The sequence below is a fragment of the Podarcis tiliguerta genome, assembly GCF_965153285.1.
Source record: "Podarcis tiliguerta genome assembly, chromosome: 2".
Lineage (NCBI taxonomy): Eukaryota > Metazoa > Chordata > Lepidosauria > Squamata > Lacertidae > Podarcis > Podarcis tiliguerta.
The window spans coordinates 93,491,707-93,519,003 of NC_139535.1; the positions used below are offsets into that span (position 1 = coordinate 93,491,707).

Here is a 27,297-nt window from a genome sequence, read left to right on the forward strand (position 1 = left end):
GGCTGCTCTTGCATTCTAACTTCCTGAACCAAAACTTACTTGGGCAATAACTCCCTTAGAAAGACATGCAGAACTTTGCAATCTTGCATATGTCACATGCTGTTTGTTTCTTGCATTCTCCAGAAGGCAAGAGGTGCCTTATGACAAACAGAGTGAAGATATTTCTGACTGTTTGGAACAAACTGAGATCTTCCTTGGAAACCAGTGGTGAGTGGCGAGTTTACACCATTACTCTAGAAAAATAGTAAGATTGTGAGGTCACCTGGTGCCATCTAATGGTAACTTGGGTCTTTAATGCTGGAAGAAACACTCTCTAGTCTTGTATCCTGAAAAGAGTCTAAAAAGGTTGTTCCATTTAGCAGTCTCTCCTTTTACAGTACTCCCCCACCCACCCTTAACATAGGACAGGGTGAACTAGTAGAACATAACATAGGACATTTGAGTTTAGAGCAAAGGACTGTGCAGTTTATTACAAGAATGGGTTGGATTGGCAACTTTGAGATTATATTTAAGTGGCAATAGATAGGAGGGACCCAGTGTTATGTGAGAACTAAAAAGAGAGGTACCAAGCTGAAGGCATTACCTATTCCAGAACAATAGAAGGGAAAGAGGGATGGATCGTGTTTCTCTGGCCTTTGGACGCAGGGGTGGTAGCAATCATTGGGTCTATCCATTATGAGTGCTTGGAAGTCAGACACCCTGGATTTATATTAACAGCTGCTTTGTCATCAACCCAGGAAGATGGAAGTCTTAATGGTGATGGTTGGTTTATGTATTATGTGCCTCTCTTGGAGACCTAAATATGCAATATATAAAAACAATGGATATGGAACTAAGGGAGGGAACACTGGGGGAAGGAGGTGGAGGTCAAGCTAACTAGGAGTGGAGTGACTTAGACTGATCTGAACCAAAAGGATCGGCTTGGGCAGCTCAGGATAGTACATGGAAGGCTTAGTGGAATCTCTAATAGGCTTGATCATCTAATGGAGAAGTTTTCTTTGATCACAGGGAGAGGAAACTGCATTTAAGTTGCAAATTTCCCCACCATAGCTGGCAAGTTCAAAAAGTGTGTGTGGAGAGAGAGAGCTTGAGATATACTCATGTAATTCTGAGTGGAGATTCTGATCCTTCATTAATGTTAATCAATGCTGATGGCTGACTCTGATGTCTTTACCAGTTGGTTTCCCAGCACTTCAGGCACGAAACATCTTCAGTCAGGGCTCTGTAATGGCCATATTAGTGGACACCCCTTGAATGGCATTTTCATTTTATGGAGTGTGCATTTCTCTTTGCTTAACTGTTTGGAGTCATTCCTTGTGAACATGCTGAAGGTGATCTTTGCCCTGCTTTCCAACAGGTTTGCTTAGTTCACCACTTTCTAAGACAGAACAAGAATGTGGGAGTCGAGGTGCTGAGGCATACTTAAAATGAGCCAGCGTGGTGTAGTGGTTAAGAGTGGTGGACTCATAATCTGGTGAACCGGGTTCACGTCTCCACTCCTCCACATGCAGCTGCCGGGTGACTTTGGGCTAGTCACACTGCTCTGAAGTCTCTCAGTCCCACTCACCTCAGAGTGTTTTTTGTGGGGGATGAAGGGAAAGGAGATTGTTGACCGCTTTGAGACTCCTTAAGGGGAGTGAAAGGCAGGATATCAAGTCCAAACTCCTCTTCTTCTATCTTCTTGGTAATGAACAAGAGATAATTAGAAACCTGGTCACTCACTAATGTTTTCTGGTCCAAATGCAGGTGAAATTAAACTCCCCAAAGATTATTGTGCTTCTGACCTCACTCTGAATAGTGACTTTGAGATCCTTCTGCCTCGCCGACATGGTCTAGGCCTCTGTTCCACTGCCTTGGCCAGTTATCTCATTGGCCTACACAATGACTTTGTCTACGCCGTAGAAAAATATACAACAGATGCCGAAAGGTATGCCTGCGTGCGTATGTGCTAGAATCCCCACTACTTCCTGCAGGGTGACAGATAGCCTTATCTGGTGCCAAATCAGCCGTAGAGCAAGATTTCTCATTCTCTTGTGTTCTCCCTCCCCATCTCAACAGATACTCAGTCAGCCCTGCCGAAGTGACGGATCTACATGTGATCACTTACGAGGTGGGGAGGGACTTGATCCCATTGATCCTGTCCAACTGCCAATACAGCGTGGAGAAAGGAGGAGAAGCCCTCCAGGAACTGGAACTGGAAAAAATTGAGCAGCAAATTACTAGCAGATTCCTACAGGGAAAGCCTTTAATCACATTGACAGTATGTATCATAGAAGCTTAATGCTGCCACGTAGCTTTCCTGGTGCCTTGTGAGATCCATTTTTCAGGTTAGAGAGCATTATTGCAAAGGCCTGCTCACTGGCATATTTTTTCTCTCTTTCTCACTAGGGCATACCCACTCTGGTATACAGGCATGACCAAAATTATGAGCATCTCTTCAGTGATATCAGAACCAAGCTGAGCCAGGTGAGCTTCAGAGATGGGAGAGAAAGAATACAAAAAGTGGCTGATTGCATTTCAGTAAAGTTTTGTTATAATTAGGATTAGCTTCTTGCTGCACAGTGCCTGATTCTGTGCTTGCTTGGTTTTTGTTGGCATCCTTCTGTCTCGAGAGATAATGGAGTGCATTGCAGGGGTGAAATTAAACCACTGGAGAATCACAGCGCCTGCTGTGGCTGTAAAGACCAGTAACTTGTAACTGCATTGTTTTTGCTGTGATAGTAGCACTGAAGTGACCCTCTCCAGGTGCAAGCCTAGGTAGTGTGTATGGAGGTCAAACAACTCTGTGTATTGCCCAGAGGACAAGACCCCACGCTTGGCCTCGCTGATGTGGTTCATTGGGCACCAGATTGGCTGCTGGTATTGTTGGAAGGAGGGTGGATAAGATGCCATCCAACCATCTTAAGGACTCCACTGCGGATTTGTGTAGGGTTTACTCCTTAGCCTCCCAAGATGTCCCACAAGGCAGCAAGTACATTGGTAGCACTTTGGAATTCATTGGGACACTTCCTTGTAGGTGTGTGCCCAGTTTGCTGTCCAAGTCAGGGCCTGGCAAACAGCTTCTATAATGTGGAAGAATCATTGCAGAGAAAAGGAGTGGACTATATAGAGACTGACTGCAGTGTTTGCAACAATCTGTGCTGAATGATGGGCGTTGACTGGCTTTCATTCCCTTGAATTACAGAGCTCTCTGCCAAATTCCACAATTGGCATGATCAGTGGGGAGCTGCTATCCTACAGTGACATCTGTGAATCTCTGTCTGTCACCGAAATAACCTTAGGATTCCTAGCTGTGGCTGGAGGAGACCCAGATATGTCTTTGTCTAAGTATGTTGAAAATATCCTGCAAATGGGCCATCAGATAAATGACCACGTGATGAAGGTGAGTGCAGGGGAAAAGAGGAAAGTAGACTAGGCTGAACGCGATGACTGTCTTACATGCCCCCAAGCTAAAGGAGGTGCTCTCTCCACCCATTTTTTTCCAGAGGTCCAAGTTCCATTCACTTTTGGCCTTCCTTTTGAGATGGAATGGGGGACCATCCCCACAATTATACTGTCCATTGGAGAAAGCACAATGCAACTGTTGTCTTCCAGCTTATGATTTAAGTCCCTTTATTTTGGCTGTTTCTGACTTTTAAAAAGAACATCTTTTTGCTATTGCAAGTTTTCAGTCAAACCGTTTTTTGCAAGAACCTAAAACTACCACACAGCCTAATGATTTATCCACACGCCATGCTTTCCAGGCATGGTCCTCGCATTAAAGCTCCACCTGCTCTGAATTGCAGCAGAATTGCCATTAGTTGCGCTTCAGCTTTAAAGAGCAGGTTTTCGTGGGGGAAAGCTCCGGGGTGAGAAAGAGAGCATTCAGATACAGTGCTTTAAAGCTCAGGCCTGTGCCTGGAAAGCACAGGGCAAAAAGTAAGTCCTAGCACCTTACTGGTCCAAGACATTCTGCTGCTTCAAGGGGTGTTAAAATGTCACAGAAGGGGATGCTGGTTTCAGTTTAACTTGATACAGATAAAAAGTCAGTTGTGTATACACAAGAGTTGAATAACAATAAACTCTTGGGCACTTTAGGATGAGTTTCAGTGAAAACAGAAACTTAAAGCTATTTTTAAAGAAAAAGGATGTTGCTGGTTGCAAATTTATTGTCTCTAGAGAATATACGTGTAACAGAATGTATATATTCATTTCATTTATTTTATTTCTTTGCTGCTTTTCACTCACACGAGTGATGAAGCGGCTTACATAGATAAATAATAACATAGTAGAACATCACAATTGCAACATAAATCATGCAAAATAATTAGCAAATCGTCAGTAAAATAATTACAAATCATCAGTAAAACAACCACCTTCTACTAAACATTATTAATGGAAAAACAACTTTAAAAATATATTTGCATTTCTTCTAAAGGAATGTTTAGCTATGTCCATCTTCATAGCTGTTGTATACCTAGTTCTGAATTATAGTAAACTTAAAAACGGTCAAACATTTGTGTGTTTCTTACAGGTGCTGAGCCGATGTCACCTAAAGCACATTATTGCACTGTGGCAGCTCCTTTCAAGCCATAAATCTGAACAGCTGCTGCATATGAAAAAGGTAGGAATCTGAAAGGGGTGGGGAGGATGAGATAACTTGATGTTCTGTGCTCTTGTTCTCCCTTCTTCCCCTAACGATGCTGTTGTGTGTTTCTTCCCAGGATCCCTTCGCAGAGGTCAGCGAATCCTATAAAGAGGAGCTCACTCCAGAGAACACAAAACTCCTCAATGCCTTCCTTATGCAGGCTGGGCTGGAGTCCTTCCTCCAAGAGTTGCACGAAATGATCATCCTGAAGCTCAAACATCCCAAAGCTCAGGAGGTGTTCAGTCCCACGTGGAGGTAAGAGCCTGTCAAGCCCAATCTTTGCATATTTTCTTCATCACCTGAATGTAGCTCTTTTTGTGCTCGTGAACAGTGCCATGTACTGCAGAATAGCTGATTATACTTTGTGCTCACTCTCTTTCTCTCTTTCCCAGCCTTAAAGACACACTTGTTCCATACCTTGAAACGAAAGGGAGCAACATACCAGAAGAACTAGAGGATACATTCCCAGAAGAGATCCTGCTCTCCCACTGTATCGCTGCCTGGAAAGTGGCTGCCGCTCTTAAACGAGACCGAAGGCTTGGTTAAATGCAGACACTGTGATGCTTCCTCTCTTCTTGGCCAAGCCACTTTCTGGAGAGAGAAAAAAATCCTGGAGAGCAAAGCACTGGATTTAGGTGCTGCTTTTCTTGCACATAGCAAAAACGAAAAGCACCTTTTGGATAAAAAAAAACCCCTTTCATTGCTGAAGGAGTTCCTAATGGAAAGTGTCGCTGCGCGATATTAAGAATAAACTATAATGTGTAAATCTTAATTTAAGCCATAGAAGCCAAAATAAAAATGCTATTTATCCCCCAGTAGAGCACAAGCCGAAAGATGCAAGCCACATTCAGAGGAAGGCAAAAAGACCTTTTCAGTGGCAAGTTTAGTGGCTAGCAACACAGGTCCTTAAAAAAACCAAGATATAAATGGTCAGTATGGGGCTATAGAGCAGGGGCTGTGTGTCCCCTTTCTGTGGGATGTCTCTTCCCCCTTAAGTCACTCAGGTCGGCAAGATACAAGGAACCAATCCTCTTTCCCTCAGGTTTTTTCTTAGTCTTCCTAAGTGCTACCAAAGCTGCCTTCTCTACTATTAGGGGCATCGTTTGTTTGTAACTTTTATTTTGTCATGGTGTGTCTGTTAGTCTTTGGATCAGGGCACCCAAACAAAAATTGTCAAAGCTTGGTCAAGGAAGTTTTCCAGGTGGCTTTCTTAAAGCCATTCAGCAAGCACAGAGTCAGAACTAGCTTGACGTCACTGCCTACACAAGATGCAGCCAGTCAAGGTTGCGTAACCTGCCTGTTGTTGGCCATTGTGAATAGGTATATTCACTCACTTAGGCAGCCTTCTTCATAGTCACATGAGTGTCAAAATCTGCTTGTTTCGCAGCTGGACCCTTGTATGCATAAACTTGGTTTTCCTTTCTTTGACCTCAACGACTTAGATATTCTAGTTGATGTTAGTGCTTTGAATATAACAACTGATTTGCTGCTGATGTTAAATTTGCAACTGTGATCATGATTAACTATGCCGTCTTAATTTCTGTTTGGGCCGAAAAATAGCTCAAGCACATTTCTCTGATCAGCTTCATGAAGGAAACAGTGTTGAATTTATTGGACCAACTAGGATGCTTTCAAAAATAAGATAGCTATTTTATTTCATTTAAATAATGTTATGTTTAAACTGTCAGCTATATACAGCACATTTAGCAGCTTGAGATGCTGTGCCTCATTAAAACAACAAAAGGAGGAGATTCTGTGGAAGTGATTAAGATTTCTTGAAGGAGGAAGAAAATACCACTTACTCCTGTGTGAACTGGTGCACCATTAATTGAAGGAACTTTTTCAAATTTCTGTTGAACTGTATTCATGTGGATTTTTAAGCATCTTTCCCAAAATATTCTTGTCTCGACAGGCGGATGACAACGACAACCCAAAATATTTTTGGGAGGAATTTCTCAGGGTGAAAGTAAAGTAGTATCTGCCACTGCTATAAATGATACTAGCCAAGTTCTGTTGGTGCTTTAAATTTTATGTGCTTTATAAATAACAGGGTTCTTAATAGGTAATCATACCCACATGTGCTTCACTGAACTTTTTCTTAAAGGGCTATCAAAAGCTCATTTCACATATTCTGAGTACTTGCATTTCTGGCCATCTGCATAACTTCCCTAAACTTGACCTGTTCAGCACGCATAATCTATTGATAATCTACACTGGGTCCTAAATACAGTTTATGAGTCACTGCTGACCCAACTGATTGTTATTTAAGTAGTTACCTTATTACTAGAAAGTTCTGACTCTGGGGCTGAGTTGCTTACACTTGCTCTATTTCCAAACAAGAATACAAGGGACAGGACACAGTGAAGGAACAAAATCCATTATTCTCCTTGTGGATGATGCATTTGGCTGTAATAAAATTAGCACTGTACTGGCGAAACAGTAAACTGTGGCTTTGTTTACGAGTATACTGAGTTGGGGGACCATAACCAACAAATGTTTAAAAATTATTTTGTATTCCCCCCCCCTTTTAATAAAAAATGGCTACACAAGACTTGTATTGTGTTTAACTGTCCTGAAATTTTGCTATCATGATGAATTCAGTCTGGAAAGTTGATTGTGTTCCTTTGTTACTTACAGCATTACTTACAGATCTCTACTTACACCATTATTTCTTGGGTTGGCAGGGGTGAGGTTTTCTATAAACTTGCAATTCAAAAGCAAATCAGCATAAGCGTTTCCCAATTATTAATCAATACGGTAGGTCTGAGATGCTTTTCTACACAGAAGAGGGACATCTCTTCAATACATTATCAGCTGATTATCTGCTCAGCATGAAAACTATATATTCGGTGACCTAAAGGTTCATTCATTTTGGAGCTGGGTTTGAAAGGCAAGGCAAGATTATAATGATGGGTGCTTTGCTTGTTGTGCAGTGCTAAGGCTTATCATTGCCATCTTTCTTCATGTATAGGGTTTTTGCAGTTGCTCCAGATATTCAACGGATAGTTTCTAGAATGATCAAGCATCTTTTGGAAATAAATTTCATATTGCTGCGTCTAGCATAGTGGTGGGGAACCTGCAGCCTTCCAGTTAGACTTCCCGCTCCCATCCGCCCTGGCTCAGTCTGGGAAGTGTAAAAATATTGAACTGCTACTTTCCCTGTAGGAAGTATGCAATGAGAACTATGTATGTGTTTCCTTTTGTAGGGGTTCTCCACCCTACACTTTTACGAGCGAGGACCCTGTTTTAACAGCTCATTTTCCTGACAATAAAGATCAGGCTTACTAGCCGCTTTGCTTTATCCTATCTTTGGTTGGTCTCTGTTCATTCTCCGACCAATAGGGAACCTCAGCGATCTCTATATGGGCTCCTTGCATGCACCTTCTGCAAGGGAAAGGAGAAGTTCAATATTTTTACAACAGAAGCTCTGGGCATAGACAGTGTTACAAATTTGTGTGTGGCGGACAGGAATTCCAGAGGGGCAATCCTGTTAGGCTGCAATAGATTGTAATGGGTTGCTTTGAAGCAGGGCCAGATTTAGGTTTGATGAGGCCCTAAGCTACTGAAAGGTAATGGGGCCCTTTATATGTCCAGCTGCCCTTTGTCAACAAATTGTTGCTGTTTTTGTGTGTTGAATTTATGCTATAGGGTAATTGATGGACCTAATAGGCATCTAGAGCCATTTGCACATACAGTGGTACCTCTGGTTAAGAACTTAATTCGTTCCGGAGGTCCGTTCTTAACCTGAAACTTCCTAACCTGAGGTACCACTTTAGCTAATGGGGCCTCCCACTGCCACGCGATTTCCGTTCTCATCCTGAAGCAAAGTTCTTAACCCAAGGTACTATTTCTGGGTTAGCAGAGTCTGTAACCAGAGGTACCACTGTTTTGCCATGCAACCAGCCCATGCAGAATGTAGGCACCCTATATAAAGAAATGAGCAAACCAGTGATACTTTAGGGAGCAGGCGGGGCCCATTAATTACATCATAGGAGCTACACAACACAAAACGCTGTTGCTGGATGTGGGTTTTATTTTGTTTTTTATGTTTTGGAAATGTAAATTTAGGGGGTTTTTTCCCTTTAAATTTTTGTGGGGCCCCAAGCTATACCTTGTTTAGCTTCTACATAAATCCGGCACTGCTTTGAAGTCACTTCAGCGGGGGGGGGGGGGGACCCCCACCCAATCTCCTTGCCATGCCCTGTATGTATTTTTCCACAACAAAGGTGGCAACCCAATCAGCAGAACTTGCCCTTTCCAACCCTAAGGCGCGCCTTTCCCTATCCCGGGACGCGTGCGCTCCTTTCCATCACTGAACCGCAGTGCAAGGAGAGCGAGCGCCCTTGGATCCGCTCGGTGGGGGCGTGATTAGTGCAGGAGCAGCCCAGGAAGTAGTAAGGCGGGAGGTCCGGCTGGAATGGCGGACAGGGCTGGATCCGAGGCGCGGGTGGCGGAGGAGACGTTGCGCGCCTGGGAACGGTAAACTGCAGCGGAGACGCCAAGTCTGTCTTCCAAGGCGGCAAGCGGGAGCGCGCTATCGCTGGGGGCTGCGGGATTTGCATTGTGCTTTCCGGGCGGCTGAGGCTGCGGCTCGCTCGTGCGCCACCTCCTGGGCTTACTGCTGCAGTCCTTGCTGTTTCACAGGCTTACCTAATTGTCCCCCGGCGACGAGCGCGCCACCCGGACTGCTCACGCGCACGTCGTTTTTAGCTCCCTTTTGCATGGTTATAAAATGCCTTTCCTAACGCTGCAGTGCCTCAAGGGACCGTTGCGTTTGGGAGCCTAGCAGCAACAAAGCACCTTCTCGCCCCGAGGAGTAAAAACCTTAACAGCGCGACCAGAAGCTGGTTGGTTTACTGGGAAGCCAGCGCCATCGATTCCGAGCGAGCCTGTTTAGGATTTGAGCCTTAGCGCTATCTTTGCTGGTCAATAAACAGCCCACTCCTGCAGTGCAGTCCTACACGTGTCTCATTAGCAGCAGGACCCACTGACTTAAATTGGTCTGATTCCCCAGGCAAATGAATTTACGATTGCAGGATTAGTGCCTCCTGCTGTTGGGCTGAATAAAAGTTACAAGGTGCCTGATAAACCTTACCAAAAGAAGTTGGTTGGGTTTGGACCGCTGTGTTTCACAACACTACGTAGGGCAAAAAGTTCAGGTTACCTAAAATCTTGCCAGCTTTCCTAAATCTGATACCTTTGGGCTGGATTACAACTCCCATCAAGCCTAGCAATTGGCTGTACTGGCTGGGGGTTGATGGGAATTGGAGTACAGCAGCATTGGAGCGCCAAAGCCCAGCCCTGAATTTGGCTTTGCAGGGTCACTGGTGAGACAGCGGGTGGAGAAACTTTGAAGGATTGACTCCAGATAGTAAATTTACAGTGAAAGGTATGGATATATATATATATTTGAAAGCAGAATGGTTTGTCTGCTTATGTGTTGTTCCAAATGTCAATATTCAATCCCTGAGATGGAAAGCAACAAAAGCAGACCACTGTCTCCCACCATCTCCCTCCCACACAATTAAAAGATAAAGGTATCCTTTAGGCCTTAATTTGTTTGCGCGGGTTGAAGAGAGATGTTCCTGTATTTATGGAAAGACACATGCTGAAGCAAAATGAGTTGGTTTCATAAGCATTCTGGGCCAACAAAGGTCTCCTGTACTGTATATTCTTATTAGTCTGGAGACAGAGAAGATGTTTGAGTTTTTTAAAAAGAGCTAATTTGTATGGTGGAGGCATCGTTGGTGTATACATTTACTGTCCCTCCACTATCTCAGGGTTAAACAGATTGTGCAGGATTTCAAAAGGCTACAAAAACCTGCAGAACCTTTGAACCAGAGGCAATCAAGGGATAACTGAGCAATTATGCTTCTATCATACTCTTCCAACACATTGAAAATTGCCTGTTCCTGGCCTGTTCTGGTGCTGGAAACAGATGCTACCTAGTTCTACTATGTTTCATAGTGATCAAGCACAGCTGAAGGCAGATGTAATTGACCAGGACACCCAAGAGTGGCAAAGCAACCCCTCCTTTGCTGGACTGGAGAGAGTTGGAGGAGTGGACCTGTCTTACATCAAAGGAGATGACACAAGTGCCTGTGCTTCACTGGTGGTGCTCAGCTACCCAGACCTTGAGGTAACCATCATAGATCTCCCAGGTTCTAAAGTTGACAACAGAAAGAAGGGCTCTTCGAGTTCTGGTAGAGCTGGCATAGAAAGGATAATAAATGTCAAATGTTACAGTATTCTTAGTTGCTGCCTGAGTAACTTTAAATTAGTAGTTCTGTTTGTTTCCAAGCATTGAAAGGCTGAGGATAAGATTATGGCAGCAGTTCAGGGGTAATTCAACAAGACATGTGAGTTTGAGGAGTTTCTGCCAAATTATGATCGCTTGATCACTATAGGCCAGACATAGGCAAACTCAGCCCTGCAGATGTTTTGGAATTACAGTTCCCATCATCCCTGACTACTGGTCCTGTTAGCTTGGAATGATGGGAGTTGTACTCCGAAAACATCTGGAGGGCCGAGTTTGCCTATGTCTGGCCTATGGTGATCAAGCGATCATAATTTGGCAGAAACTTCACTTGCTTGAGAATGTGGTCAGCCACTCTTGCTCATTCTGCTGAGTGAGTTACTCCACAAGGAAATATTTCACTCTGCATTCTCCCTTGATCTTTTTAGGTCCTGTATGAAGACTGTTGCATGGTAGCTGTGAATGCCCCATACGTGGCAGGTTTCCTGGCCTTCAGAGAAGTCCCTTTTCTTGTGGAGGCCCTGCAGCGGCTAGAGGAAAAAGAGCCTGGTCTCAGGCCCCAGGTGTGATATTTCCCGCCCTCTGCTCAATCAGACCAAGAGTCCATCTAGTCCAGGATATTTTCTTTCCTGCAGTGGCCAACCAGATCCCTCCAACGAGCTCACAAGTAGGGCTAGAAAACAACAGCCCTCTCCTACTGTGGCTCCCCAGAAGCTGATATTCTATCATCATCATCATCATCATGCCAATTAATTTTTATATTGCTTACATGCTGAAACGTCTTCTAAGCAGGTAGCATACTGGTTCTGAACGTGGAAGGTTCCCTATTGGTATCAGCGGCTGCTTTTCTCTTTCCTTTGTAGGAAATTGCTACTAAGGACATCTTTTCTGCATAACAGTTTAGTGCCAACATCTGCTTCACAGGAGAGCTCACCAGGCTACCAGCCCCACAAGGCATCTGTGCAAAAAAAGAGGGATGCCACCTATGCTTATTTATACAGCATCTATAAATGAATGCAAATTGCTAAATCAGGATTATTGCTCCTGATTTAGTCTGTTGCTCTCTGTCTTGATTTTACGTGCTCCTGTTTTAATATTTGGTTAAGTTTCCTTTTATATTGCTGAGTTGTAATCTTTTTTTAAAAAAAAAAAAACAAGTTGCTTTTAGCAACAAGTAAGAATAATAACTTGGATCCAGACTTAATCATGCTTTTGCAATCAACGCAGTGAAATCAGTGGGACTTAAGTGAGCTTTGCTAGATCTGAGTGATGTAGCAGTAGCCAGCCAGGTGCCACTGCCACCCACACCTGTCTGTTTACCTGCTCAGCACATTTCTCCTGCTACACTTCCCGTAGAAGCATGTGCAGGGAAGCAAGGAGCTGCTGCATCTCTGAGCGCATGCCGAAGGGATCCACGGGATCTCTAAAACAGCCTATGTGGAGTCATCCACAACTGCTACAGGAATTCCCTCACAAAAGAGGTAAGACTGGAGAGGAATATTTGGAACCAAAAGGATGGCGAGGCCTGAGGAACAGGCACTCTGCCACATGTTCCTTCTGAACTTGAGGTGAAGGAATTGTGTACATTGCTCACTTCCTACCCCTCAGCTCTACATCCTCAATGAGGCATTCCTGGGGTATGACTCTGTGATTGCAGCTCATCTCATTGGGGAAAGATGGTGTGAATATGTGGGTGCATTCTCTCTCACACACCTTCAGTTATTGCAAACACCCTACATCACCTGTCACTCATGTCCCTCTTTGTGGCTTTTCTAGGTCCTGCTCGTAGATGGAAATGGCATTCTCCACCACAGAGGTAAGACTCTTGAATTGGCTTTTTAGTCTAGCAACAATCGGATTTCCCTTCCATATTTGGTTGGTCTGTTGTTGCGCCTGGGAATTCTAGAGATGCCAGCATGGGGAGCTTCTCTCCAGCACCTGCTCCCATCTTTTACAGTGCCCTTGGAAAAGACACCCTCAGTTTACACCCTCTCTCACACAAACACCCCACTCAAAGCGGGCAGACCACTTCCTTGACGCGCAGCGTAAGTTAATAATGCAGAGTTTTTAAGTGAAAGAATAAGAACTTTACTGAGTTAAAATAAACTTCTTCATAAACAGTTTGACTGAAATTACATACTAACTCAGCTCACAACTGAGGCAGACTGACTCTGACTGAAATCTTACTGAGAACACAGAAAATGGCTGCTACTTATAAGGAGAATGAGTCACATGTCAGAGTGTCTCAATAGGTAGCAGTTAGGCATGAATAACTTTAGTAGGCCCAAATGATTGTGCAGTCCCAGCCTGCTTTGCTGCTTCTGCTCTCATGTGTCTTTCTCACATGACATTCCTTGCTACTGTCCCCTCACTCACTCTCTCCCTCTGGAGTCTGGACCCAAAGGCTGCTCTTATCACTGCTTACATGCTTGAGAGCAGGTGAAGGAGCAGCAGCAAGATGGGAGTGGAGCACCAGCCCCACAACTGGGTGGGGGCCTCCACGGGTACCCTGTTGATGCTGCCCCTGACCCTGGGTCCAGCTCCTTGCAAAAATTTGTAGGCTTGCCTCTTCTGGCATGCTTTAGCTTTCCTTTGGCAGTTTGGGTCTCGCAACGTCATAAAGAGACCCACAGCAAGTCGGAAAGCTCTCTCCCTGCCTTCTTTGCTTCAGCGTCTTCTTCCCACTTTTCCTTTGGCAGGCTTCGGCATTGCCTGCCATCTCGGTGTGCTCACAGGCCTCCCCTGCATTGGTGTAGCCAAAAACCTCCTGCAGGTTGATGGTCTGGCCAATGACGAGCTGCACAAGGAACAGGTAAGTCCGGGATAGCGATTCTGAGCTCATGTTCCAATTCTCTGGCTCAGTGTAAGGAAGCTTTCTATGAATCGTACATCAAGTGAGCCTCTTGTAGGAATTGTAGAAGATTTTGCTGGTTTCCCTGCACTGCAGTTGCAGTTCCAACTATGTACGTCTCTGTGTGTGTGTGTGTGTGTGTGTGTGTATTCCATTAGAATGGATGCATTGACCTACATGCATTGTGTCAGGGAACCACAGCCAATCTTGGATTCCTGACATGTTTGTGCATAGACATGCATTTGTTGCATGCACCTGAGAATGGTCTTATGGGTAAGTGTAATGCGTTTTACGCACAGTGAAGTGGCCCCAAAAGGGAAGTCACTCCTCTTTGCGTGGCGTGATCCCTGCAAGAGAGAATTCCACCCAAGCTACTCCTGCCCCAGATACTTCCTTCAGGGACTTGCTGTACAGAGCTGCAGGACTGAACAGATACTAGCAAAGGAAATGCCTGACAAGTGTGATCCCAACCTCTTTCCATTCATAGTCTTTTTCACAGTTCATTTACATTTAGTGAGAGACAATTTTGTCATAGACATCTTGCAGTTGGGGGTGGGGGGAAGGAAGAGGTGGGGAGAGAAATGGGGGTATTGTTCTTTCGTTCTGTTACCTATTGTTAGTGTAGGGATTTGTGTCTCACCATCACGTGGGTAGGTCCTTCGTTTATGTATATATTTATTTTTATTGATAAGGCAAGAGATATGGGGTCCTAAGCTTGGTTGCTTGCGTTCAGTTGCTTGCAGTGTGGCTTGTTTGTATGTATGTGTAGGGGTGGGGGGGTATTAGGTTGTTGGATCCCAACCTCTTAAAGCAGGAGGAATTCTAGGAAGTCACCTCACGTTGATCAAGTTTATAACTCGTTTCAGCTGCAGCAAACCTATTGTATTCTAGATCCAAGACCTTCAGGCAGGAGGAGACACATTCCCCCTATTGAGTACTTCAGGGAAAATCTTGGGTATGGTAAGTACTGGGGTGCAGAGAGGAGCACTATTGATAGTGAGCAGAGTTGGAAGCACTGAGCCCCTGCCAAGGGCGTCATGAAGTAGATGGGGAGTAGGCCCTGGTGGATCCTTTGCCTGTACTTGAACCAGGCAGAGGGCCTTCATGGTAGTGGCACCCTCCCTGTGGAACGCCCTCCCATCAGACGTCAAGGAGATAAAGAACTACACAACTTTTAGAAGACATCTGAAGGCAGCCCTGTATCAGGAAGTTTTTTATGTTTGATGTTTTATTATTTTTTAAAAGTATTTTGCTGGAAGCAAATAAAACCCAGCCATGAGTAGGGCATAGATAATACAACTATTATTATTATTATTATTATTATTATTATTATTATTATTATTATTATTATGCTCCTCCTCCATCTGGCAACAATGAGCTCTGAACTGGCTCCAGTTGCTCTGGCTTTTGCTCCCAGCTCATTGTCACTTATGCCATCTTTTGTTCATTTGTTTTTAAATCTGCCCTAGGCTTTGCGCAGCTACGCCAAGAGCACCAAACCTGTGTACGTCTCTGTGGGCCACAAAATGAGCCTTCTGTCCGCTGTGCAGTTAGTGCACTCCTGCTGCAGGTATCGGATTCCTGAGCCCATCCGGCAGGTGAGAACAGGATTTCAGGTGGAAGAGTGGTGCTGGCAGCCTCAGGCCAAGGGACCAGCTGATTTGCCAATTTGTCATGTCAGTTGTAGGCTAGCGCTTCCAGTGGTGGCTGACCTGATGGCTGCTAGAAGGTTGCAAACATGGCGATGACCATCGTCCTGTTGTTTGTCCTCAGCGTCTTGTATTCTGAGGTTGCATATGTCCTCTATATGTGGAGCCTTCAGTTTAGGTATCTTGGCTGGTGATAGCCATCGAAGATCTGTCCTCCATGACAGGGGGAGGTAACCTGCTGGTTTTGGCCTAAATTGCCAAAGCACTCAGAACTTGGGCAAGAGCAATCTGTCTCTTCTTTAGCAGGATTAGCAGAGAGACAGAGAGGGATGGGGTGGCAGACACAAGGAGTGGCATGGCAACCCAGCCAGATGGGGGGGGGATAAATTATAAAATTGTTGTTGTTGTTATGGACCACTTTTAGCTCTGGCCTCATCCACTGCTGACTACTGCCCTGCCAACTCCCGGCATGTGACCGCCAGCAAATTACACCTGTCATGGCCGCTGGCCACCTTCCAGCTAGCCAGCGTCTGGGCCCTGTGCCAACTAAGGGGAGGGTCTTCCTGGCTAACACAGAGTGTAATCCTCTGCTCAGCCGATTCTTCCCTTTTAAATAACTTGCTGGTAAACACCAGGTAAAGTAGGGGAACTTTTTCTTTCTATCTTTTTTTACAAGACTGCCTTAAACTTACAAGGCTGCCTTAAATCAGGCTTAAACTCTCCCCCGGGGTCTCCCTGAAACTTCTCAAGGTAGTGCAAAGTTTATGGCTCCCAGGTAGGAGGGTGTTTGCAATCAGCTTAGACACCCCCCCCCCCCCGGTTTATGAAAAAGCAAAAGGAAATGACTAAGATTGGATGGAAAAAATATGGTGTTTTAAAGAAAAGGTATTGCAAGGAAAAGTTACAGAAAAGCAATATATTCCCCAATGGAGCAAAATATCAAAATAGATTAAAATGTGATCCTCTGATCCTCTTTTCCTCTTCTCTCATTACATGCACTAAAGCTGGTTCTCACTTATTCTCACAAAGCCTTTTCTTATCACACTGAGACCCACCTTGGTCTTCCCACCTCCAAACTATAGTGGTACCTTGGGTTACAAACGCTTTGGGTTACAGACTCCGCTAACTTGGAAGTAGTACCTCAGGTTAAGAACTTTACCTCAGGATGAGAACAGAAATCGCGCGGTGGCAGCGGGAGGCCCCAATAGCTAAAGTAGTACCTCAGGTTAAGAACAGTTTCAGGTTAAGAACGGACCTCCGGAACGAATTAAGTTCTTAACCCGAGGTACCACTGTATTCTAAATGCTTAATAAAAACCCAAAGCTTTGTTTACCTGCCCCCATTTTATATCTTCATTTTCTCCTGTCAGGCTGCACAAGTTCACCTTCTAATCCCCAAATGGATGTACGAGATAGTATACAGCATTTCATAAAAGCAAGGCTCAATTCCTTCACAACCTCCAAGGTGGGGAATCGCCACCCCACAAGCCGAATTGGACCTACCAATGCTCTCCATTTTGTTTTGTGAGGCAAGCCGAATTGGACCTACCAATGCTCTCCATTTTGTTTTGTGAGGCCATTTTAGCTAAGCCATGCCCATGCATGCATTACATATGACATGAGCCAGATCCAGCACTCTGGGCAGATCCATCACACTGGCTGTTCCTTCTGCTTTCCAAGCATATATGTGCATGCCCTTTTAGCAGGCTGCTTTTTATTATGGGATTTGTTTACTAGGAATTGCTTTTGGGCTGGCTCCATCCATAACTGCTTAGCAAATCATGAAACACCATTCCCAAGAGATGTTCCCCTTTTAGGAATGCACTGGATAGTTAAGATTTTTGCAGATATCCTAGCCCAGGCATGTCCAAAGTCCGTTTCAGGGGCCTAATCCGGCTCGCGGGTTGGTTCAATCTGGCCCCTGTGGCAGTTTACTTCCTGGGGTAAAATCCCAAGAAAACGTCAACAACTTCAATTCTAAAAAAACTCAACAACTATGAGGTAAAAATCCTAAAAAAGCTCAGCAACTTTAATCCTAAAAAAACCTCAGCAACTATGAGGTAAAAATCATAAAAAAGCTCAGCAACTTCATTCCTTCAATGCTAAAAAAACTCAACAACTTTGGTTGACGCTTTGGTTGGCCCTCACGGACCTTCACTTCATCAAATCTGGCCCTCTTTGAAAAAAGTTTGGACACCACTGTCCTAGCCAATAACATTTTCTCCTGTCACCCCTCTGTCAATTTGCTTTTACTGAGAAAATTATAGGGTGCCCAACTATAGGTGGATGAAGTCTCCCATCCGAATTTCACGCCTGGGTGTTCCTGGAGTGCAGGATTTGATATCACTGCATGATATACTACTGCCTACGATGCAGGTGGAGATTGCCCACAAATAACTGGCAAACCTGCACATCAGCAGACTTAAATGGCGAACACGAGGATAAAAGGAGTAGGCTAAATTGTCCACCTCCTTCTTAAGACCTCCCTTTTCTTGACATGGAAATGCGTTGCCAGCTGCAGCCCCTTTGAGAGGCTGTGCGCAAGACCTCCCTTTTCTTGACATGGAAATGCGTTGCCAGCTGCAGCCCCTTTGAGAGGCTGTGCGCTGGCTGGCTGAATAGCTCTAGCGGCATTGCACACATCACCAGACTGCGGTGCTGCCTCTGGCTCAGGACCCTGCAAGAGGGTCTGCAGAAGCTACCAGTTGAGAATACAGCCAGAAGGTGGCAGTGCTAGACCACCTTTCTTAACCTGGAGGCTGCACTTGATCAGCGGGAGATTGTAGAGTGGTGCGTGGGCAATCAGACATGCCAATAGCCTGTGCCTTTGCTGACTGCAAGGGAGGAAAAAGTTCAGAAGAAGCGGCTTTTCCCTTCTCTGTATCAGGGCCCAGCTACCAAAACCACAGGGAACGTTTCTTAGTCAGTGGAGTGTGTGTAGTTGGGGCTCCCTCTTAATCTGTGGTTGCTTCGCACAAACATGCACATGCTCATCATTTATTGGCTACAGCATTGCCTAAGAAGCCATAATAGTTCAAGCATCAGAGGGAGGGAACGAGAGGGAGAGAGAAAAATGCTTGTGCTGCACCACATCAGCACAAACACAAGGCCTTTCTGTGCGATCGGTTTGCGTTTCCAAGTCACCAAGTGTTCAGTGATCCAAGGTTTTGTGTGCGCTTGAGAATGGAGCTCATTCCAATGTATATTTGAAAAGAAAAACTGCTCCAGTGTTTCTGTTTGATTGCTGCAGCGTGCCCCACATTTCACAACCCTCTAGTCATGGTGGGCTGCTTCACCCCTGCCCCTTCTCTCACTACTACACAGGAGAAAGTCCCCAGTCCAAAAAAGGGCAAGAGGAAAGCTTGCTGTGTAATTTTAGGCCCTTCTTTCCATGCTTCCCAGCACTGGAATGAAACAGATTCCAGTCCAGTAGCAACAGAACTTCCATGCTCCACAGTCTCCAACCATGCCCCGCGGGGGCTGATATGCCCAAATCTCTTCCCAAAATACTCCCGGCATAACCTCCAGCCCCTAATGCTGCTGCTGCAGCTAGTCTATTCCAAAAATAGGTGTGATCTGGGGGGATTATTAAGGCAACATGATCCATCTTATTGATTAGCCTCTTGGTTTAATAAGCCGGGTTAAGCTGACTCTTAGCACAGTGCTAGGAGTGAAGACTGGCAAGACTTTTTTGCAATATAAAAGGACACTTAATGATGCATCAGATAAACTTGCTTTGGGAGTGTCTCCCAAACCCAGGCTACCAAAAGTGAAATGAAGGTAGCTCTTGATGCTGCTACCAGTTAGTGTAACACTTGATAAACTAGAAATGAAATGCCCCAGGTTCTATTGAAATATACTGGAATGTATTTAAATCCCCTGGTTATGAACCCATTTGGACCACTAGGGACTGGAAGTCCCTGGTCATGAATTTCATTGCAAAGCCAACTTTTTAATCAAAGAAGCAGAGTTATTTGTCAGCTGGGTGTAAGATGAGAGAAATTCCTGCAGTGAAGCAGTTCCACCTAGAGCCATTTTTCATTTTCACTCCAAATGGATGGATTTATTTTGGAAGAATAGGGCAGCTTTTAGCTTCTACTGTAGCATATAACACAGCTTACTTGTTTGAGCCATCTAGATTCCCTTGTCTCGAAGGGAAATCTGGTATGGAGCTGGATGATGGGAACTAATTTTGGTAGAAAAGTGTAGGAGAAGGAGTCTCAAAGTTTGTCCTAATGAACCTTCCCAATGGTGAGGGATGCTGGTAGCCGGCAGGCATTGAAAAGCAGCACCTTGCAAAATCCCCCTACTTGTGCCTCTTAATCTAACTCTTATTAAATGTACAGGCATCCTGTCTCAGTATGGACCTGACAAACTCTAATGGAACAGTGAGACCTAAGAAGCAATTGGGCTGAGGGCCTGATACAATCAGCCATGTCATCTTTGACCACAGTTCCCATTGCATACAAAGACTAACGCTGCCTCTGTGTACACATGTAAGCTTCTCTCTCTTCAAAGGCATTAGTTGAGCTGCAGTAGTATTAAAGAATATTAGCCAGTTATAGGGGGAGAAGAGGAAATCTTCATTTTTAGCATTCCCCAGTGAAAGTGGGGGGGCCAGCTTTGCCTTGGGCAAAAGAGAAGAGGCTTGAGGGTGTGCAGGACAACTGTGTAGCTACATGGAGGAGAGGGAAAGATGCCTAGCTGGGGGACAGGAGGAGCCGTCTCTGCAGAGGGCAAGGAACCTGGCTGCTGGGGACCCCCAGGAGGGAGACTCTACCAGGGACGCTTTAATAGGAGCAGCTGCACTATGTTTGGGGGAGAAGAAGGACGACGGCTGAATACCATGTATTGGTTTGAAATAGTTAACGAAAACCAGTGGTTAACAACAACAAAAAGAAAGTTAACCTTTCCAAATACGGGCAAACCAACTTTGTCCTGCGGAGTGCTGTAGAAACTCAATCCCAAGTGATAGGGGTTGGGGAGGCAGATTATTCTGTGATATTTGGGAAGCCTGGAAGATGGTGAAACTGGTATTGGCTTGTACATCAGGCCTAAGCATTGCAAATTGAGCTCTTCCCTTGCTGCTTCCATGGATTCAGTTTATAACATGCAAGCTTGGGAGATCTAGGGCACACATGGGGTATATTGTGCCCCAGGCCTTCTGCTGGCTCATGGCACGAAATGAGACCTTCCTCAGATAACTCTGTAGGCATGGCAGGGAGAGTCTGAGCTGTATCATGCAAGTTACAATAGGCACATCTAAGCCCTGGCAAAGGCCAATGGCAATTCAGAGGGTGGCCTGGTGAGATCTGTTCTGAATCCTGGCTGACCAGCCACAGGAAATGATAAATCCTTCACCCCCATTGGGACTATCCCAAATGACTGCTGGTCAAACACACCAAGTCTTTGCCCCAAGTGGTGTGAGAAGTGGTCAGAAATTGGGAAGGGCGGGTTGTGGGACGTCTTTATTGTCTACCATCTGGTGAGCTCTGAGTTAGTGGCAGCAATTTTCCCCGCAAGGGTGGTGAGCCCATTCAGATGGTTCGCCCTTGGAGGTTTATTGGACCTCAGGGGTTCCTAAACCTTTCCAATGAGGAAAGCTTATGATCCCGTTGCAGCCCTGGTCTCGCTGTCAGGTATATTTGTTTTTAAAAGCATTGCTGTAATTATTGACAATTGTTTTATTGTATACGGCACTTAAATATTTTTCTGAGTAAGCAATCTATAAGTTTTTTCATAGATTGCAGGCACACCTGCTGTTTGAGCTGGCGAATCAGTAAAAAACTCTCACTTACATACATGCACATGCTCACATACAATATATTCATAGCCTAGAAGTAACTGCTTGAACCTCCTTTGGGAAATCTCTAACCTGCTGAACAAGTCATAGGTATAGCAGACCGTTTTCTCCAAGTTATTCAGAAGGCACTTCCCATTGAATCAAGACATGGATTAGGGAAGGCTCACAGCAGCTCATGCCTGCAGAGTACATTCTGTGTATTGTTGTTGTTTAGTCGTGTCCGACTCTTCGTGACCCCATGGACCAGAGCACGCCAGGCACTTCTGTCTTCCACTGCCTCCCGCAGTTTGGTCAAATTCATGCTGGTAGCTTCGAGAACACCATCAAACCATCTCGTCCTCTGTCGTCGCCTTCTCCTTGTGCCCTCCATCTTTCCCAACATCAGGGTCTTCTGCATTCTGTGTGTGCAGATGGTCAAATCCCCATCATTTTAACTTTTAGAAGGGGTCAGGTCAGAAGTGACAATGAGAAAGATGGCTTCCAGAGTGGAGACAGCCAAGGCTAAGTAGCCTGACCCTTCTACAAGACCTCTGGATTTGTTCCTTGATTTCAATGCCTGTTCTGTAAAATAATAATAATAAAATGGCACTCATGGCCATAGACGGGTGCCAGGGATGTGTTTTGCTGCCTAATTACTTGAGCTAGATTGGAGCGCAGCCTGGAATTAATATGGAGGCTTTGTGGTGAATTGTTGGGTGAGAGGTCAGTCCAGAAAATGTTCCTCAGATGGTTGGCCTAAGCATGGGCAGGACTGGGCTTTGGGCGTTTCTTCTTCCTTGTTCATTAGGTGTTATTTATTCCCTCTCGTCCCACCACAAGCTCCTCAGATACAACCGCAGACATCAGCCAGCCAAAACAAACTGTGTCTCCCCCCCCCCCCCGGTTCTGTTTTCTGCCCTGATTCCAGGCCGACATAAGATCCAGAGAGTACATCCGGAAACATTTGGAAGCCGTCTCTGCATCACCTCAGCCAGAGAGGTAGGTGTGGGCGATGTGGGTGGGATGCGTGGCCGCGCATCCCCTTTGGGCAATCTGCTTTTTTAATGCTCTTCGGTAATGGCATTAAAGGGACAGCTAGGGTAACTTGGCAAGGTGAAATGACCGCAGGGCCCACACAGCCTCCGGGAGCAGGCTATTTCCAGCAAAGCACCGTGTTGCGCTGTGTGTCCTCTGGGGAATCACGTGGCTGGGCATGGCAGAAATGCTTTTGGTTCGCATTTGCCTTCAGAAGGTCACAGAGGATTTGCTGGCCTTTGAGCAAATGCAACAGAAGCCAGCGGTGGTAGTGCAGAAAAATGCAAGTCCTGTGAAACGGATGGGGTGGGCAGAAGGTAGACTTCTGGGTGCTCTGCAGTAGATTTACCAACAGTTTCTTTCCCAATTCCCACTTGTTCCACAATCGCAACAGCAAAAATGCTTCGCACAACCTGCCCTTATGAGTTAGGCTACTGAGAAGATGAAGAAAGCTTGGGGAGAAACCCCCAAGTGGACTTTTGTGTGACAGGATTGTGTAGCTCAGTTTCTGGCACTGTGAAAACCAATTCTTGGGCTGAGCATGTGCTCTGCGCTAACCTGTTCCCTGGTGAACCCAGTTTCAGTTGGTTCTTGTAACGAAACCCAAGTTGATCCCACAAGCCTGGAGGTTGCCCATTCCAGTTCAGAGTTGTAGGACTCTGGCTGCTCTGGGCATTGAGACTGCTGCATCTTCTATGCTGTGTTAAATCCGCAGTCACCCAGGTGATGTTTTGCTCCTACAAACTGACCCACGTCACTCCAGCTTGCAGCCAGGGCAGATCTGCTCTGCTCGGAGGGGGAGGGTGGAGTTTAGGAGGATAGTTGATGAGGAAAGGGATTAATCTCTGAATGGTGGAGCAGAACTTTTAAAAAGCATTTGACCGAGCATGGTGGGGAGGGGCAGATTAGGTGCTGTGGATCAGGCGGCAAAATGTTTTGGTCTGGCCCTGTTTGCCACTCTGCTCCAAACCCTTCTTTCGTTCCAGTTCATTTCTGCTTCATTCCAGATCTGCAATCCAAATGTGATGCTATGTCCAAATAATAAGCCAGAATCCATTTTTTTTATGCTGTACTTATTATTGTCCTTTCACTGCACTTATGACCTGCCTGTTATCTGTAGTGGCTTCATTTTCAGCCCCTAGACTCATTTTCAGCCTAGAATGTCTACTGACCCTGGGACCACCTCCATTCATAATACGCAAGCCCTGCCTTAGAGGTTAAAGGCAGCCAGGGAAGCTGTTTTGAAGATGCTTCCCCTCCGTAATCTGACAGTTGCCTTCAGGCTGAAGCTCTTGGAGGAGCAGGGATCGTAATCCTGGCAGGGAGGGAGTGATAGGTGTTTTAAGTGAGTGCAAGTGTCAGCCCCCTGACAGGCTATTAGCATTTATCCAAAGGTGGGATAATGGAAGAGGTGAAGATGAGGCAGGCCAAGTCCCTCTGCAGAGAGCTAGCAAATTGCCCTCTTACCCTTTAGAGCCTGATGCATGCAGGATTCTGCCTTCATTCAGAGCACTGGGGTTTGAGAACCATCTGCCACCATCCCAGCTGTTGTTGTCTCTGTTCAGCTCAAGGGGTGCTGAGTGCAGGATACGCCCCCAGCGTGCGCTGCCCCAGGCCAAGACTCTTGTGCCCTCCTGTCCCATGCTGCGCCTGCTTTTTATGATAGTTGTGTGTGCATGTGCTGGGAGTGTTTACCAGGGCTGCAAGTTTTTAACAGGTTTGCATTGCTCACTGTAACCCCTGAATGGCGCTGTGCTTGATCTCGTCTAGATTCAGGAAAGGTATATGAGAGGTGGATTCCCTCAACCCCCAGTTCATAGATTCCTCGGTGCTTTTCGTTTTATGCTCCTTTTACACATTCTAGCCTAAAAAGGGAAAGACACTCTGATGTAGGTGCTTATTCTGCCCACACCTTCCCAGAGGTACAAGCTATTTTGATGCCTTGAATTTCACCTCTTGCTGCTGTTTGCCCTGGTCATAGGTTTCCAACAAGGCTCACAGTGCAGGGGCAGAGCTGGGCAGCAGCACACGTTCGCGATGGAAATCCTGTTCCAACCAAGAAAAATATTGCGTGCCATCTCTGCTTAGGCCCTTATTTCTCTAGTGCCAGGGAGGGTGTGGGTATGCAGTTCCAGGGCTTCTGTTCTGCACAATTCTGATATGTTGGGGACACCCACCACCAAAGGCACACTGCCCTATAGCTGATCTTGTGGAGGCTATGTCTCAGAAGTGGGAATGGCTTAAATGCAAAAGGCCACAAGCGAGGCCTGCAGTTCTCAAGGCTGCCTTCCGAGAGCCTTTACCGTCAACTATTCCACGATGTCTTAAATCATGCCTTATCATTCATTATTGATTATTCAGTTCAGGAAAAAACAAATTAATTTTTTATTGAAGGACAAGTAGGGGTGGGGGTGGGGAGGGCGCAGTGTCCTGGGGAATCACAAAAAGCTTTTTAGATCATGGTGTCGCAGCAGGAGGCCAGTAAGGGAAAACGTCCTTCATTGTGTGTGTGTGTTTTTCAAAATTAAAAGCTATATATTGGCAGGGTCGAATGTGGCAAGTTGTGGGGTCTGCAAAAAAACTTTTGGCATCAAAGCAGGGGACTCTCAAGAGTAATGTGTGTGTGTTTAAACAGGGTTGAGGAACATTTTTCAGCCTGAGGGCCACATTCACTTCTGGGCAACTTTCCAAGGGCCATCCGTATCCCTGTGATAGGTTGGAATTGAGAGAAAAATGAGGAAATATAAATTTTACCCTGGTGCATTAGGCTTGTTTCTACACACACACACACCTTTTCTATCCCCATCCAGACAAGGAAGAGATACTAACAGAGTTCTAGTATTTATTTTAGCTGGAGTACAAAGCAGGACAAGGGAGAAGTAGAGTTCTGAGGGATAGCTAGAGAGGCCTAGAGGGCCGCAAATGCCCGCCACCATTTTAAAAGATGGGCGCATTGAGAGGGGACCCACAAAAAAACATTTGCAGTCATGGACTCATAGTGGGGGACTCATGCACGCATAGAGAAAATAAATAATGCTTTAAAAAAAAATTACAACTTTGTGGTGGCGAGTTTTGTGAGGGGGCAGGGCAGCCTACAGCCTGCAGGGCATAGCTTAGCCACTCCTTGTCTAGTATGAGTTGTGCCAAGTTGCAAGGCCTGAGTCCCACCCCCCACCCCACCCAAGTGGAGGTTGGTGTTTAGGGCACTTTTCTTTAGCAAGCCAGCGCACTTTGACTGAGAAGTCCTATTGTATTTTGAGGGGCTTTACTAGAAAGTAAATGAGCTGAGGATTGCCGCTTCTGTTCCTCCAGGTATCACAGCAGCCGCCTACAAATACAGAAACCTGTGACTGTAGGAACTGTTCCTTTCAATAAGTAATCTCCAAATAGTGGCTTTTGTTGAGATACTGAAAATGTTACACAAATTGGCTAATTAATTAGCTAACAGCAAGGCTGTTGATGAGATTTTTTTAAAAAAACACACAAAACTCTAATTTGTTTGGCAGCCATGGAAATGTTCGTTCTTTCCCCCTCTTTTTAATACCTCCTCTCCTCTCTAGGATAAGTGAAGACACAGACTCTGAACATTAATGCAGCATTGAGGACGTTCTTTGAAACCTCTTTGTCCGGGACAAGTGACACAACGAACTCCCAGCTGCTCTGTGACTTCTGTTGACTTCCCTGTGCAGATGTTCAGCAGAAGGAACAATGGAGCTTCAGTGCCACCAACATCGTGGCCCTGATCCCCCAGTCGTACAGCTGGGGCAATCTCGGGGCTGCTTCTCTCCTTTTGCAGCAGGAAAAACTCTGTTGGTTACCAGAGCCCGGACTATATGCAGTGTTAGTTGCACAAAGAAGAAAATGTACACAGCACTACTGCAATGGGAACAGGTAAAAGTTCAAATCCGTTTGTCGGGGCAATGGGAATAGCATTTGTGGGGACCCTGGGAGTGAAGTGAACTCTTTCCTTGCCTACCAGAGTTTCACCTCTTCCCCAAAGCTGCTATTTGCATTTCAGAGGAAGGGCTTGTTTACACTTCCACTTCTCCTGTGCCTAGAAAGCAGTTTTGCACTTGACCTTTGTCCTGCAGCTTTCCCCTGAAAAACGCACTCTTCGGTGCTAAATCAGAACAAACAGCAAACCTAGTTGTGATTATCCTCAGGTTCCCACTGGCACTAATAGAAATGTAAATAGTTATATAGGAGAACCAGGTCTTCTCGGAACCACAACAGAGTTCAAGTCCCCTTCCTCCTCATGGTCTTGAGGCTGCACCCTCTTCCCTGCGGGCAAATTGCATTCACACAACTTGCATCGCCTCTAGTTCAGCCCTTGATTGGGAAACTGCATTCTACCCCAGTTGCTCTCAATAAAAATTTGGGCAAGTCCATATATTACGTTTTTCTATGCACACATTTAGAGAGCGTTGTCTAGACATTTAGAGAGCGTTGTTTAGAGAAGCCCCAACTCCTGCTGTGAAAGGAGTGGAAACTGAGGAGTGGGCATCCAAGAGCATCACCTGTGCCTGTCTGTCTTTTCTGACACAGCCACACGCAGGTCAGGAGGAAAGCATTGCTTCTGTTTGTAAGATCTTAGTCATATTTGAGATCTTCAAAGTGCCAAAAATAAACCTTTGTTGGTAATCTCTGAACGGTTGTATTTCCCCCCCCCCACACACACACATGTGCGGTTTGCCAACAAGGAGGCGTCCGAGAACCTGTGCTCGATTCTACAGCAAGAAACCAGACTGTGTAGGGCTGCTAATGGGGAAATAATACGGCAAGGAATGGGAATTCCAAGGGAAGGGTTTCCATTAAAGGCTGTGAGTTTAGCCAAGCAATATGGCTCAACTCATTTGGGCAGTGTTCTCTCTCTTTCTCTCCTCTCCCCCCACCTCCCGCCCTTTTGCTGGAGCTTTTCTAGCGACATCAAGTCACTCAGCCTCCTGGCTCATTCTGCTCTCCACTCTGCCGTGATCGTTTCTGCCACTTTCACACCTCCCTTGGGAGCAGATGCTGAATCCCCAACTCCTGATGGTCCCAGCAGATGGATAGTGAGAGGACTCTGTGTATCCCGTGGGTGGATGTAGCTTGAGGAAGC

The 27,297-nt window shown here is 45.6% G+C and overlaps 2 protein-coding genes and 1 long non-coding RNA gene across 6 annotated transcripts in view; 2 read left to right on the forward strand and 1 right to left on the reverse strand.

The window, feature by feature from the left end:
* LOC310671364 (E3 ubiquitin-protein ligase RNF213-like) overlaps positions 1-7,178 on the forward strand; it is a 90,049-nt gene extending 82,871 nt beyond the window's left edge. For all 3 annotated transcript variants that reach the window (XM_083427138.1, XM_083427137.1, XM_083427136.1), the window contains 8 exons: positions 124-207; positions 1,747-1,927; positions 2,059-2,260; positions 2,389-2,466; positions 3,185-3,382; positions 4,514-4,603; positions 4,704-4,882; positions 5,020-7,178. In XM_083427138.1, coding sequence (XP_083283264.1) covers positions 124-207; positions 1,747-1,927; positions 2,059-2,260; positions 2,389-2,466; positions 3,185-3,382; positions 4,514-4,603; positions 4,704-4,882; positions 5,020-5,173 — 1,166 coding nt within the window. In that variant the 3' untranslated portion in view covers positions 5,174-7,178. The remainder of the gene's footprint in view (positions 1-123; positions 208-1,746; positions 1,928-2,058; positions 2,261-2,388; positions 2,467-3,184; positions 3,383-4,513; positions 4,604-4,703; positions 4,883-5,019) is intronic.
* A 1,665-nt stretch (positions 7,179-8,843) lies between these two features.
* On the forward strand, positions 8,844-26,844 carry ENDOV (endonuclease V). 2 transcript variants are annotated; one of them, XM_083427981.1, is made up of 9 exons: positions 8,844-9,106; positions 10,595-10,766; positions 11,312-11,446; positions 12,660-12,699; positions 13,583-13,695; positions 14,626-14,694; positions 15,204-15,332; positions 22,005-22,163; positions 25,760-26,623. In XM_083427981.1, exons 1-9 carry the CDS (start codon positions 9,045-9,047, stop codon positions 25,766-25,768), a joined length of 888 nt encoding a protein of 295 aa, XP_083284107.1. In that variant the 5' UTR covers positions 8,844-9,044; the 3' UTR covers positions 25,769-26,623. The 2 variants fall into 2 exon arrangements, with proteins under 2 accessions (XP_083284107.1, XP_083284108.1); XM_083427982.1 differs by having other exon boundaries at positions 8,979-9,106; positions 22,093-22,163; positions 25,760-26,844.
* Positions 15,340-21,107, reverse strand: LOC310671768. Its single transcript, XR_014508168.1, has 3 exons — positions 17,930-21,107; positions 16,928-17,864; positions 15,340-16,881 (listed from the first exon to the last, which is right to left on the reverse strand). It is a non-coding gene; the product is annotated as an uncharacterized lncRNA (long non-coding RNA).
* Positions 26,845-27,297: the final 453 nt, after the last annotated feature.

What these genes read in the sequence shown, in the direction of transcription:
- ENDOV (XM_083427981.1), top strand. Translation starts at nt 9,045, where the DNA reads ATGGCGGACAGGGCTGGATCCGAGGCGCGGGTGGCGGAGGAGACGTTG. An exon ending in TGGCATTCTCCACCACAGAG is followed by an intron (nt 12,700 to 13,582) that starts GTAAGACTCTTG and finishes TTCCTTTGGCAG; the next exon opens with GCTTCGGCATTGCCTGCCAT. An exon ending in TTCCTGAGCCCATCCGGCAG is followed by an intron (nt 15,333 to 22,004) that starts GTGAGAACAGGA and finishes TCCCACCACAAG; the next exon opens with CTCCTCAGATACAACCGCAG.